General features: G+C 33.0%; 1 protein-coding gene and 1 non-coding gene across 2 annotated transcripts; one reads left to right on the top strand and one right to left on the bottom strand.

The window, feature by feature from the left end:
- The first annotated feature begins 3,630 nt into the window (after positions 1-3,630).
- On the top strand, positions 3,631-10,069 carry LOC105770517 (kinesin-like protein KIN-14R). The gene is made up of 19 exons (XM_012591741.2): positions 3,631-3,965; positions 4,184-4,485; positions 4,578-4,749; positions 4,839-4,915; positions 5,004-5,187; positions 5,336-5,445; positions 5,553-5,652; positions 5,731-5,817; positions 5,908-6,084; positions 6,490-6,763; positions 6,863-7,024; positions 7,265-7,480; positions 7,549-7,586; positions 7,852-8,015; positions 8,138-8,389; positions 8,487-8,558; positions 8,712-8,786; positions 9,309-9,368; positions 9,470-10,069. Exons 1-19 carry the CDS (start codon positions 3,758-3,760, stop codon positions 9,926-9,928), a joined length of 3,189 nt encoding a protein of 1,062 aa, XP_012447195.1. The 5' UTR covers positions 3,631-3,757; the 3' UTR covers positions 9,929-10,069.
- Positions 10,070-11,486: 1,417 nt separating this feature from the next.
- Positions 11,487-11,609, bottom strand: LOC128041495 (small nucleolar RNA snoR100). Its single transcript, XR_008196514.1, has one exon. It is a non-coding gene; the product is annotated as a small nucleolar RNA snoR100 (small nucleolar RNA).
- Between the last annotated feature and the right edge of the window lie 3,379 nt (positions 11,610-14,988).

Genomic DNA, 14,988 nt, shown 5'->3' with positions numbered 1-14,988 from the left:
GAGACCCTTCTAACTCAACTACTCTGTCTTTTAGTTCTCCTTTTTCCTTTTGGCTCTCCGACAAGCTTCTTTCTAATACTTCATTTCGTGCTTGCATTTCTTGAAATTTTCTTTCCCATCGGTCTGACCTGTTTCTTTCTTCTCGAACCGCTTCACGCCACTGCTTTGAAGTTTTTCCAAGCCCAGCAGTTCTTATCGACAGACGCAGCTTCTTATAATCTGTCTTCAAACTATCTAATTCTTCTTCAGCCTTATTCTTTCCCTTCCTTAGCTTATTAGCCTCGAGCTTCTGAACATCCGCATCCAGTTTCAAATTCACATTTTCCTCCTCTATTTGCTCTATTTTCTTCTCTAATTCTGCATTTTTCTTTTCAAAGTCTTGCTTTATGATTTCCAGCTCAGTAGGGACAACCCGCAAATACTCTTCTATTGACTGACTATTTTCTGAACCCGACCCAGAAATGTTATCATTAATCCTCTTAGCCCACCATTCGCCATACTAGGGAGTTGTCATCAGACCTATAGCCAATCTCTTCAATCGGCCAATCCCTAAGTTACAGGCACGAACTGCCTTGACCTGTACTGCCTTAACGCTAGCAATAGGGCATAACCAACGGTTCCCCAAATCTCAATCAAAGGAACCCAATCAAAATCCCCACATCGATATAGGATCTCGCTTGGAAGCAACCACGGAGCTCTCCACTCGATATCCCCCTCCTGTAAATTCTAAAAAATAGCTATCCATTTCTCTTCCGAGATGTCATCCCTCCTCGGCGTAGCCACTATTTCTTTCAATGATGAATAATTGTCAGAGAAGACCCGATACGAAACCCTATCGACCTTCTAAAAGTGACTGTGGAACCATGCAAGTAGGAGCTGCGCGCATCCAATGAATCTACCTTCTACTGCCCTTCGGCATACATTCAGTGACTTGAAAGTTTCTGCCAAAATTACAGGGACTGGTGAAACTCTCTTATCAAGCCGATCGAATAAGTCAGTGACTGCCTCGTCAACATGCCCCAAAGTCTTAGGGAACACAACTAAACCATATATACTTAAAGCAAAGACATCTACATTCTTCCTTGCATCTGGGTGCGCTAGAATGAGATCCTTCAAAATTTTCCAGGGAATACACTTGCTATCTCCCTTTTGCTTGATCCGAGCTGTGACCCACTGCTCACTCATCCCCGTTATATTCATCAACCTCTTCAAAAAGGTCGGGGCATTTATAGCTTTCGAGTAGACCTTATCGACTAGAATCTTCGAACACCGAAGTAAAGCCATGTATTCTTCTATTGTAGGCACCAAATCAACATTCCCAAATGTGAAGCAACTGTAGGCCGGGTTCCAAAACTGGGCAAGAGCTCGAAACAGACGCTTATCTACCTTCATATCAAGTAAATAAGGTAAATCCCCGTAATTTGAAAAGAATAACTGTCTAACCTCATCATTCCATTGATCCCAAATCTCCTTCAACTCCTACAAGTTGTTCTGGGTTACGCTAACACTGGTGAAGTCACATAATTCTGATACGTACCCCTCAGCCAAACTATCACCTTTTTCGCGCTGCGTCATCTCAGTAAAAACTGTTTCATCTCATTCCCAGCTCTTCACGCCAAAATTCCCCCCTTTTAACTTCGATTTGGACAAAACGAAACAAACGATGCCGATGGCACCTCTGCTGGTAAGAATCTCCTCCCTTTCTTTTACTTTTCGTTTAAAAAAAAAAGAAAGTAAAATACAAAAGAAAAAGATGAGAGAAAAACAAAAAAAGAAACAGTAAAAAAAACTTGGAAAGAACAAATCACCTTCAAAAATTTGTTTTTTCTGATTCTTTTCTTTCTTATTTCAGTATTTCAATATATGTGTGTGTAACCCTTTTACAGATTTGATTTGGCTTTATATAGCCGAAACAACGGAGAAAGAAACTATTGGGGAAGAAAAAAACTCTCTTCACTTTTGTCGTAATTTCTGCTATCATTTCTATTCGTGGTTCATGGCTTGTTGCAGGTACGTGCATCGTCTTGGCTACCAGGGCGTGGGTGAGACGGCGTGGGCGATTGCTATGCGTTCGTGCGTGAAGGCGATTCTTTAACGTGAGGCGAGGGCGACGCCGATCTGCCGCTTATTGCCAAAGGTTTCATTGTTCATTTTTTTGTGTTTTAGGCTAATGGGTTAGGTATTTGAAACATGTTTGGGTATTGGGCTTGTAATTTGGTTATCGGGTCGAGGTGTTATTGGGTTTAGTAATAGGCTATTATATCTGAGTTTATGCATTTGGGCCGGGCTAAAATGGCCTATTACAGATCATCAATGTAGAACATATTTAAAAATGCGACTTTGTAATTATATGTACCAATTGCATTAACAATTTAAATATGACATGTTAAAAAAATAAAGTGTTAACAAATTTTAGAAGAACTGTTATTTTTCAAACTTATTAAATCGAAACAGTGGATATAGTAAATATACATATTTTTTAAGGTAGGAAAACATCCAATTAATAGACATATTTTACATCATATTTGGGTGACAACTACAATGTGAACTTTCCCAGTGCAAACCCCATGCAAAATTGAATATGAGACATTGGATGATTGATCGATTGTGTGGTCCATCAATGTTGCCATGTCATACATAAGCATTGCAAATCTGCTATCGCTTTAACTAAGAGTGAGTGTTCAATCGAATTGAATGAAAAAAATTTGAATTGACGAATTCTATTTTATCATCTTAACTCGATTTAAAATTTTCTCGAATTAAGTCAAGTGAAATAGAATCCGATTCAAATCGAATCAAATATATTTGTCCGAGTTAAATTTTAAAAAATAACTTTAGGTCCTTGTTGAGTAGGTACTTCCTGTTACACGTGGCTTATCGACAGACCATTTAATGTTGTTTTGCAAATCAACTTTCAACGGTTAAGATGCAACTGGTTCGCACCAGTAAAGTTCGCATCGTAAATGACATTTAATATGTAAGATAATGACTATGATAATAGAAAGTGGACATGTCTTAGCTTAAAATCTCGCCCAATATTTGAAAGAGTTTGAACAAAATTGTTATACTTAAAAAATGGATTTAGGCAAAGGAAATAAAAACTCCTTGAAAATATAGATTAAGTTTAGACTCCAACATTCTAAAGCCAATTTTAGCTCAACCTGTTTTTCTTTAAAATTTTGTAATATATTATTTAATTGATACAATATTAATATTTTAATAAATTAATTAAAATACTTTAAATGTTTGTTAACTGCTTTAAAAATTAGAAACTAATATAAAATATCAAACATGATTTGAGGATATATGGTGCAGTCAATTCAAATTTCAAATTTTATTAGTGTGAAAAAATATTCAAAATGATATATTATAAAAATGTTATTTTAACAAAAAAAAAGGGCAGTAAATAGGACAAAGTAAATTTGGACCACATAGATCAGACAACAGTACAACACAATGGAAACCCGGCCCACAAAAATGACCCACGGCAGGGGAGCCTAAAGGACTCAATTAAAAGGGTAACGGACTAACGGTCCATCAAATACAAATTCAAAGTTCAAACGCTATTTTAGCAAATTTAAATTTCGAATCAATTAAGGCCATGTCATATTATAATATCTCTGTCCACAAAACATCAGTAGTTTTTATAGTTAGCTACATAGTCAAAAAGGTAAAAGAAACATTAAGCAAGATTTTGAAAAACACAGGTCCACCTACGAATTCCCTCCTTTTTTTTTTCCTTGTAGGTCTTTCTCCGATGGCAGAATCTCAAATCCCTAAATCTCATCTCCAACTCTCCAAGATCCAAAGCCCAAATTCCAGGCCTTGCAGTTTGCTTAACTGTGAACAAGATACTATGAATTCTGAGTTCGAGAATGAGAATCAAGAAGATGAAGTGGATTCGACACTCTGCTTTTCTGGTTCAAGATTGATTAAATCTGGTTTTGAAACCTCTGAATTTTCAGGTTTTTTTCTTATTCTGTTTCTTTATATCTAATTTACTTTCATTTCCTGTTTTCTTCAATTCTTGTTCGCTATTTTGTTGCGGAGTCTAACGTTGTTGATGTTTTTGAGTCTGTTTGGTTGCTATGAACAATAATCTCGAATTATTTTGGAAATATCTTAAATAAAGTTGATGGCTTTTAAAAGTGGAAGCGACTGTGACTGTTCTGTTTTGGTCTAGACACTGCTGTTATGTTTGTAAATGCTGGAGGAGGGGCTTTAAAGAACGAAGGAGCGAGCGGAGTTGATGTTTGTGGAGATAAATTTTTCGAAGGAGGGGATGTTTTGCGAACCATTGAAAGCATCAATGGTGGTGGCGATATGCCACCCATTTATCAATCAGCACGCTTTGGAAACGTCACTTACCGATTCAATGATTTCCCCCCGGGGGACTATTTGGTTGATCTTCATTTTGCTGAAATTGTGAACACCAATGGACCTAAAGGAATGAGAGTTTTTGATGTCTTCATTCAAGAAGACAAGGCAAGTTAAAATTATACGACTTATAGTGTATATATTTAGTTTGGTTCATTGTTGTTAAGGAATTTCGCTTGTTCTTTTGGTGAAAACGGCAGGTATTGTCTGAACTTGATGTATACTCTATAGTTGGAGCAAACAAGCCATTACAAGTGGTTGATATTAGAGCTTCCGTGGGGGCGAGCAGGGAGATTGTTGTAAGGTTTGAAAGTGTCTGTGGAAGCCCAATAGTTAATGGGATTTGCATAAAACGGGCTACAGAATTAGCTGGTATCTTTTTCTCTTTCATGTTAGGTTTCTGTTGTGAATTTTCCCTGAGAGACTTGCTGATTTGCTTAAATGATTATCTTCTAAACTAGATAAAGTGTCTCGACTGAATTGCGATTATCTTGTATGCAACAATTGTGATGCTGAAATAGAAATTTCATCACCTCTGGTGAGATACAAACTCTGGATTGAGACCGTCTGAAGTACAAAGATTCTTGCTTTAGGTTATGTTGATTTATTGTTCACGTGGTTTGCAGAAGAAACATATGAAAATGAAATCTACAGTAAAGTATGAAAAGAAGATAGAAGAGCTGAAGAACCTGTGCCAGCTCAAGACAGATGAATGCTATGAAGCTTGGATGTCATTAACAACTTCAAATGAACAACTAGAGAAGGTCAGAATGGAACTCGACAACAAGTTCTTCCAGAATTTGAATTTAGGTAAGGAGGGTTTGGCTGAATGTCTCAGATGGAAGAACGATTAAATGTAGGTTGCTAAAGGGAAAAACGAAAGAGCCTATGAAATGTAAGAATTGTTCTGTTTGCTAGAAAACTTGAAATTTTTTGATCATGCCTAATGCTTATGCAGATAGGGCCCTGGAACAACAAGCTGCAAAGTTGAAAGACATTTCTACTAAATATCAGTGTGATAAGAGATTATGGGTTGATTCCGTCATTGAGTTGGAAAGAAAAATAAAGGTAAACTATATTTTTTCTTATTTTTCTTGACCATAACTAGTACAATTTTTCTTGACAGACCTAGTGAAACATCAAAGAGATTGTTTAAAAATCACTCTCTTTTTCAGATCATAAAGCAAGAGCATTCTCTGCTATCTAATAAGGCGCATGACTGTGCTGATTCAATTCCAGAATTAAACAAGATGATATTTGCTGTTCAAGCACTGGGTATGTATGTATCACCAAGCAACTTTTTTTTTTTTTTGGTAAGAATCTCTACATCTTCATAATCTATCTAAACTGCAGTGGCACAGTGTGAAGACCTAAAACTAAGGCTCAATGAGGAGCAGGCAATGAGGAAAAAGCTACATAACCAGATACAGGAAGCAAAAGGCATGTTTTGATGTTCAAAAATTTAACATCGAATTTTCAATGTTTGCAGTGTGGATTGAACCTAATCCCAGCTTTGTTATTTTATCGCAGGAAAGATCAGAGTGTTCTGTAGGTGCCGTCCATTAAGAGATGACGAGGCTTCAGCTGGGCATACAACGATTGTAGATTTTACTGCAGCTAAGGATGGAGATATAGGGATACTTACAGGAAGCTCCATGAAGAAAATTTTCAAATTTGATCGAGTTTATACACCTAAGGATGATCAAGGTATTGTGCTGCATTTGCTTTCTCAATAACAACACTAAAGAATTAGCTTCTCTTCAAGCATACCTGATCTGAGTTTATGCTATATTTAATAGTTTAATGAACAGCACATATCATAAATAAATTTAGTTTAGCTTAATTTTTTGTTACTATTTTGGAAAATTTATCCCGATAGGTCAGCTTATTTTTCCTCCTTCAGCTGTCTTTCCTGCTTAAATGTGATTACTGCATTTTATCGCCTAGTCAGAAATTTGCATAATGCATACTTCAGAGGAATTGATTTCTGACTGTGGAGGTTTGCAGCAAAAAAGAAAAAAAGTCAGTCCCTATAGTTTGACTGAGTTATGGTACAGTTGTGGATAAGGATATGAGAACATACTCTAACTCGAAACTTTTATGCTTTTACAGTTTCGGTGTTTGCAGATGCTTCCCCAGTGGTAACTTCGGTTTTAGATGGTTACAATGTCTGTATATTTGCATATGGGCAGACAGGAACTGGGAAGACTTTTACCATGGAAGGTACAGGACAAAATCGAGGAGTCAACTATAGGACTTTAGAGCAGTTGTTTAAATTAATCGAAGAGCGGAAAGAAATTTCTACCTTTAGTATATCTGTCAGTGTACTTGAAGTCTACAACGAGCAAATCAGAGACTTGCTTGCAACTGAACCAGCATCAAAAAGGTAAAATCAAAATCTTATTCTTATTTACGATTTAGTTTGGCTTGGTGTATTTCTGTTGTGAGTGTAAGAATTGCCATTGATTGGTCCGGTTTATTCAAGGTTGGGGATAAGGCAAGCTTCAGAGGGGTTTCATCATGTTCCTGGGATAGTGGAGGCTAAAGTTGAAAATATTAAGGAGGTTTGGAATGTGCTACAGGCTGGAAACAATGCAAGAGCTATAGGGTCAAACAATGTGAATGAGCATAGTAGCCGATCTCACTGGTTAGTATCACCAAAACTTTCCTTTTGTTATGATTAACTCTGGTTTTTGCTCAAGACGGCAAGCAAAATTAGTTGTCTTTGACTTTGCCATATTATGCAAGGGTCTGTAATAACCATTTTCGTTTCTGTTCTAGTTTTACAAATGTTCTTCGTATCTGTATAAAATGATAAAAGGAAAGAATTTATATGCTACAATAGAAGTTATCATTTGAGGCTTGCATATATGTATTGTTTTTGCAGCATGCTATGCATATTAGTTAAAGCAAAGAATTTGATCACTGGTGAGTGCACCAAGAGCAAATTATGGCTTGTGGATTTGGCCGGTAGTGAAAGGCTAGCAAAAACTGAAGTGCAAGGAGATCGGCTTAAGGAAGCCCAAAATATCAACAGATCACTTTCTGCTTTAGGAGATGTGATTTCTGCTTTGGCAAACAAAAGCAGCCACATCCCATATAGGTTTGCTGTTTATCTCATTGTATCCTAGATGTATATTACTGGTTTTGATATCTATTTGGGTTTTGCAGGAATTCCAAGCTCACACATCTACTCCAAGATTCCTTAGGTAAGCAAGCACATGGAAGGAGTTTCCTATTCGAATATCCTATTAGTCAACTCTGAAAACGTTCAAATATAGACTTCAGAAAGAATTCATTACGTACTTGCATATGTATGAACACATTTAGAAGAATGTTCAGAGTTCAAAAGGGAACGCTTTTGTTATAGAATATGGTGCACTTAACCATGATTGATGGATTATTAGTTTTATTATATGGAGGAATTGAAAGTATCATCGACCTTTCTCAAAAGCCTTTATTAATCTGCTGTAGGAGGCGATTCTAAAACCTTGATGTTTGTACAAATCAGCCCTTCGGAGCAGGACTTAGGTGAGACCCTAAGTTCATTAAATTTTGCAAGTCGGGTCCGAGGAGTGGAGTTGGGTCCAACAAAGAAACAGGTTGACACCGCTGAGCTTCAAAAGTTGAAACAGATGGTAAGCTGATTGCTAAATTTACCGAATCTAACACAAAACTAGAACTTGAAGTGAATATCTTTCGGAACCAAAACCTAAACATGTACCTTTTTTTGCCTCGTCTTCCTGTTGAACTATTGAAGCTTGACAAAGCCAAGCAAGAATTGAAATCGAAAGATGACGCTTTAAGAAAGTCAGTGGAGAACTTTCACAACTTAGAGGATAAAGCCAAAGCTAAGGGTCAACTTTGCAAAACCCAAGAAGAAAAGCTCAATGAACTTGAAAACCAGCTTTCATCCAAGGCAGAGTTATGTAAACAATTAGAGAGGCAGTTGTGGCAACTTTCAGAAAGAATGATGGAAAAGGAAGAAATTTGCTCAAATTCCCAGCTAAAGGTTGATTGTCATCTGAAAATTTTAGTTCTCTATCTTTTTACTTTATTTTGCCTTCAAATCAACCAAATGCCAGTTTTGACTTGTATTTTCACCGCAGGTTGTGGAGCTCGAGAACAAACTGAAAGAGCATGTTCAGAATCAGACAGCATCCTTGTCTCTACAGAGAAAGGTTTTGCTTAAAATGAAACTTTGACATTTTAACTTTGTTGAGTAAAAATAAGTTGATTAAATTTGATATCCGATATTGAATATATGGAAAACTTAGCATCAATACTAATTTATCAAGAGGTTTTTAAATTCATTTGATTGTATAATTTCACAGGTGAAGAAGCTTGAAGACATTTTGAAAGAGAGAACACGGGAATTTGAGCTTCATTCAGGGACGCTTCAACAGAAGGTAATTGTAACTAACGAAAATGTTTGACTTAAATATCAAAATATTTTGGCTAAATGCTCAAATTGGAGCCAACCTTTTAGGGGTTGCTCACATAAGTACTTAACCATTCAAAATGGTCATCTAAGGGTCTAACCTAGGGCCAAATATATTCGAAAGTGCTCAAATAAGATTTTTTTTTTAAGCACTGTTGAACTCAACTTTTATGTGTTTTATCCTAAACACATCAATATTCATTTAATTTTTATTACAAATTGAATTGAAGTGTGTGGAAAGTCCTTATTTTAACACTTTTGTAAAGGTGAGGCCCTTATATGATCATTTGAAAGGTGTGGCCCTTATGTGAGCAACATAAAGGTTGAGCCTAATTTAAGCATTTAGCCAAATATTTTCCCCTTTCCCATTGTTCAATTCAACCACTAATTGCAAATGATGTTATTTATGGCAGTCCGTTTCTTTCCTTGTATTAACCATTATTGCCTCATCACTGCTCCCCGGCCATCTGATATGATTCTATTGATACAGGTTAAAGAACTCGAAAACAAGTTGAAAATGGAAAGAGAAAGTGGAGGATCACAACAAAAGGTTCTTTTTTCCATCTTAAATGTTGTTTTTTTTTCTGAACTTGGGAAATAAAATTTAGGATCCTAGAGTCGGAAACTAACCCTTTTACGTGAAATTGTTAGGGTAATGAACTTGAACAAAAGTTGAGGCAACACCAGGAACAGACAATGCGACCGGGATTATCATATTCTGCAGAGAAATCACAAGTCACACCCATTGAAACCATATATGGCATGAATCCTACAACTAGAAGGAGCTTAAACTCAAATGGGAGAAGGATGAATGAGATGGGGTCAGACTTGTTGAAAGGAACGGAGTCGCTTAGAGAGTTGAGAAGGAAAAGACAGATCGAGAGCAAAGGGATTGAGAACAATGTGTTGCTATCGTCTGCTTTCGTGGAGAAGAAGGTATGGAGTGAAACAAACAAAGCAAGGCAAATTGAGCAGTGGCCATGTAGGATTACAAGGAGTGGGAAATCGGTAAATAGTGTTGAGAAAAGCTTCACCGGCAATAGAATCAACTGGGATCAGGGTAAAGAGCCCAGAGAGAGTAGCAATAAGTTGAAAATGTGGTTAAGATGATGGTCGGAAATGATTTTGACATGATTGTTCTATTTTTCTTCCTTTTTTAGCTTTAAGTGTTTTTAGTACTGAGAATATATAATCCAGTATAATCATTTCTCTTGATTGATTGATATATATGATAAATATCAAATTTATACATGAATTTTAGTCTATTGTATTATTTGATATTATTTTCACATTTTTCAAGAGAAATTGCTGTACCGATTTCTTTATTGCTTGGGCGCAAAGACAAGGGTTTGTAATGGAAAATATTAGGATCCCTCTTCATACTCTCATGAGATTAATCGATGATAATATTACTGGAATAACAAGATCAAGAGCCTACATCTCTAAGCGGTTAGCCACTTGTTTTCTCAATAAAAAAATATTCTTGCATAAAATCAAATTTCTACATTGAATCAAAATTTTAAGTTTTGATATTACCAATAGAAAAACATCAAGTGAAAAGTATATATTTATTGAATATATAAAATTTACTTTTAAAATGATTAGTAGATTTAAAAAATTTGTTGGAGGTTATGTTATATAATAATTTAAATGATTTTATTTAAAGTTTTATAAATATTAAAATTATTTTTGAAGCATTTTTAAATTAAAAATATTTTCAAATTAATATAAAAATGTTTATAAAATCTTTAACTTGATAAAAATGTTTAACCGATGGACCAATTGAGATTTTCTTCCTCTCTTTCCTTCGTAGATTTGTTCCAAATGATTGTTAGCTCTAACGTTCACAAGTTAATAATTCATAATATAATATAATTTCAAAAAAAGCTTGCTTTTTTCTCAGTTTGGAGGCTAAGACATTCTGCTTTTGTTCTTTAATCATCGCTTGATCTGTTAAACCTGAAATTGCATCTTATTTTCAAGTAAATCAACACATTTAACAGTCAACACATTTGATCACCTGGGACTGCCCAGATCTTTTTTTAGGTTCCCCTGTTTGATAATTAGGGTCGGATCAATTTGGCATCCGGGATGTCATAAGCTGACTAATTTTTTGATAAAAATTCAACAAATTTTCAACTTCTAAGTGCAAAATAAATCCATTTATCGATTACAGGCACACAAGAGACCTTGGGAAGACTGTAAAGCAGGAATCTAAAAAATTATTTATAGGTTTATCTGATCTAAATAGTCTACTTTATATTTTCTTTAATATTTAATATTGGCTCACATTCAGTGGTTGACATCACGAGCTCAAAGCGTGACCATTCATACCCCTTACGAAAAAAAGCAAATAGGTTACATTTGTAGGTTTCGCACTTAAGCTATATTAAGGCACGATTCGTCAGTAATTTATTTTCAATACGGGAGAAAAACTAGAAAAAGCAAATTTCTCAGAAGCTAGACATGGCTCCATAAAAAAAAGAGCATTTTGACAAGACACATCGACAATTCAAACCCCTTCTGCTAAATTTAATCGCATAAAAAAACCCAAATTATAAAAAGATTCACTCAAACCAACCATAAAAATCGTCAACAGCCAGATTTTAAAAAAATAGATAAAAGAAAAGAACGGCTGAAGAGTATAATAACTGAAGAAAAAATAAATAAATGTGGGACTAAACCAGGCCCCCTCATCAAAGCCCCAATAGAAATGAGGTTCAGAGAGAGCAGACATGTCGTCCCATCGTAAGATTCAGTTTCTGTGCACACTACCATGCTACCTTCATTTCTTTTTTCTTCCAGAGCATCGGCTTATTGTACACAGGACAAACGAAAACTTTTTTTTCCCCAAATTTTCAAAAACTATCTAAAGCCTAACACAAACAATCATCAATGAAAAAACGATCAAAAGAGCTACCTCCCTTCTTCTACAACTTAATTAGGCTGCGTGGTAGGAGGAGACCCTTAGCGGATATATATAGGAGCATGAATTGCGAAGTGCTAGTGCTAGGGTTTTTTCTCCTCCACGTCGAAAAGACTAAAATGCTCTCATCTCACTTGCCAAATGACACAATTAACCCCCAAGTTAACTTTCAAACCAAAGATTCCACCTTTGGGGCTTGGGCCTCAATTTTGAATGAAAACTATTTAATTTATAATTAATTAATGATATTTAAAACAATGATATCTGTAATTAAAAAAGGAACTTATATATAAAAAGTAGTTTAAGAAAATGTAAAAAAAATTAAGCCTCTATATTAATTTCACACTTAATTAGGCCCTATCGTTAATTTAAATAATTAATTAAATTCTTCCGTTAACCATTAATATAAATTGATGGACCAAATAGATGATAACACGTGACAACTTCTAATTTAATATAATAGTTTTTGTATAAAAATTGAAAATAAGAAAAATTATAATAAATAAATATTAAAAATATTAAATTTTGCATAAACTTATTAAACTTATAAATATTATAAAAATATAAAAAAATCTAATAAACTATATAAAACCTATTTAAAATAAAAAAACATATTAGAATTCTTGAAAAATACTAAAAATATTAACATCGATATAAACTTATAAAAATTATAAAAACTTGGGTTGGACTGATTGGCCTAAAATCGACAAAAGTACTGGTTCGAAGAAAGCCATTAGACCAAACCAAAATTTCATCATTCAACTATTAGCATATGTCAGAATTTTTAATTCTGACATATGCTTTTCAGAAGCAAACTAGTGGTTGAACCAATTAGGCCATCAGTTTGCTAGTTTTATTGATTTGTTTTGTTCAAATAAGTAAAATGTTAAAAAATAATAAAAAAATAAAAACATATTAAAAAAATCGATTCAACCTGGTTACTAGGTCGACTAGTCTAATTCTTTGAATCGATACCCTTATCAATTTCAATCCAATCAACTAGTCCGGTCTCAGTTAAGTTTTTATGGTTTTTTATAGTTATTATAAGTTTATATCGATTTTAAAAATTTTGATATTTTTTAATAATTTATATGATTTTTTTAGAATTTTAATTTGTTTTTATTTTTAAAATATTTCAAATATGTTTTATTAATTTTATATTTTTTACAATTATATTTATTAGACTTATTTATATCTTTTATAATATTTTATAATATTTTATAATTTTATAAGTTTATATCAAATTTCATATTTAGTAATTATTATTATTTTGATAATTTTATCTGATTATTTATAATTTTATATGGTTTTGATAATTTTTATGACTTTTTATAATTTTTATAATTAAATTCATGAGAAAAATATTAGATAAAATCAAAACTTGCCACATGTTACTATTTAATTGATTTATTAATTTATTTTCACAGTCAATGTGATCAATTACAAAAATCATTAAAGAAAGGGCTTAATTAATTATTTTAGTTAACGGAAATAGCTTAATTCGATCCGAATTTAATATAAAAGCTTGATTTTTAAATGAAATTTATTTTTGGGTATTGTAAACGTTTAAGAAAAATCAGATAAGTTGTTATTGATGAAAAGTTAAATAATAAGAGTAGTTTAATTAAAAGTAGAATTTATCTTTCCGTGAACCACTAAGTGGATATATATTTTAGAGAAATAGATAAGTTTTAAAGATTTTAAAACATTTTAAATGTTATTTATCCCTAGTTTAATTTTTTCTAATTTCAATTTTTAATAATTATATTAATAAAATTATTTCTTTATTATTTACTTCAAATTCGGATTAAACTGAATTTATTTAAAATAATAAGTATATTTTCCAAGCCCAATCAAACTATGCCTACCAAATCTGATAGTCTACAAACTTGTGGACAAGTCTACAATATAACACCATTATAGAATCATATGTAATATATTTAAACATTTAAATAACATTAAAATCTATATTTAATATTAAAATATATATTATAATATATAGTTTGTCAACCAAAAAAATTTTGAGGAGCGAAATTAAATTATATATTTTAATAGTAAAAATATGATTTCACTATTTTAATAACTTATATCTTTATAATTTTTAAATAGTTAAATCAAATTTTTATCGTTTTGAGGGATCAAAATGTAATTTTATAATTATAAATTTAAAATTATAAAGACCCTAAAGAGAAAATTTCTATTTTAGGGGGAGCTGGGCCCCCTGCCAGCTTCTCCTGGATTTGCCATTGTTTGTCAATGAGTCATTGGCTTGTTGGTTAAGATGGAGGCTTTGAGTCATTGAGACTCTCTTTGCGCAAACGTAAAGTGTGAATCTCTATCTTACATTTATTTTATATTATAGTTGATTAGATATATATTTGTACTAAATTGTAATTCTCTTATATATATATATATATATATATGCTATGACTGGTGTTTAATGCATGCTCTCTCTTTTACCTTTTAGTGTGAATGTTTTTTTACTCTCCTTTTTTCAATAGTTCATTCCTCATATTTTTGGTTTCCAATTCTGTGATTCCGTCTCGTTCTTTTTATGATCTTCCTCTCTCAAAGAGTTTTTTTTGTTTAATTCTTTGGTTTAAAAATTTATACAGAGTAATTTTTTTAGGCATTCATAGCACAATAGGCATAAATTTCGGACCCGGGCAACTTTGGATGGAGAATAAGGCTACTTCATTGTTTCTCTTGAAAGAAAAAAAAAGAACTTTATATATCGTTTTCATTTTTTATGCTTAATGAGGTAAAGATTTTATACAATTGTCAATCTTGCTTTGTGCGGGATAAATCATATAACTGCTAATGCATTAGACGACTTCTAGTGATTGACATTTATAAACGATCAAGATTAATATAAACCGTGCATTTAAGTATGATTTTGAATTCCACAACATAAATTATTTTGCATTTAAACTACCAATTAAACAGAATTAAAATCATATTTGATTCGCTTTTTTATTTTTAGCCTTTTTTCCTTCTAGTTTACCTATTTTTAAAGTACTTATTTTCTTTTACTTTTTACTTTAGAATCTTGAATGATTATTTAACTATGAGAAAATCACTATTCCAATTCTCTCAACCAAACATGTCATAATTGTTTTTCTTTCATTCATTTAAAATTAAATCCTCCTCAACATTATCATTTTCAGGTTGGCTAAATCATATTTCAAAATTTATGTGTTAAAAGTATGGTAAACTTTTCAATTTTAGATTAGCATTTATTTAC

Source organism: Gossypium raimondii, chromosome 5, assembly GCF_025698545.1.
Source record: "Gossypium raimondii isolate GPD5lz chromosome 5, ASM2569854v1, whole genome shotgun sequence".
Lineage (NCBI taxonomy): Eukaryota > Viridiplantae > Streptophyta > Magnoliopsida > Malvales > Malvaceae > Gossypium > Gossypium raimondii.
Note: the sequence above shows the minus strand (reverse complement) of the source record. Positions and strands in the feature narration are given on the sequence as shown.

Coding starts and splice junctions, on each gene's coding strand:
- LOC105770517 (XM_012591741.2), top strand. CDS start 3,758: ATGGCAGAATCTCAAATCCCTAAATCTCATCTCCAACTCTCCAAGATC. Junction 5,653..5,730: donor ATTTGCTGTTCAAGCACTGG/GTATGTATGTAT, acceptor TCTAAACTGCAG/TGGCACAGTGTGAAGACCTA. Junction 7,025..7,264: donor CATAGTAGCCGATCTCACTG/GTTAGTATCACC, acceptor TTGTTTTTGCAG/CATGCTATGCATATTAGTTA.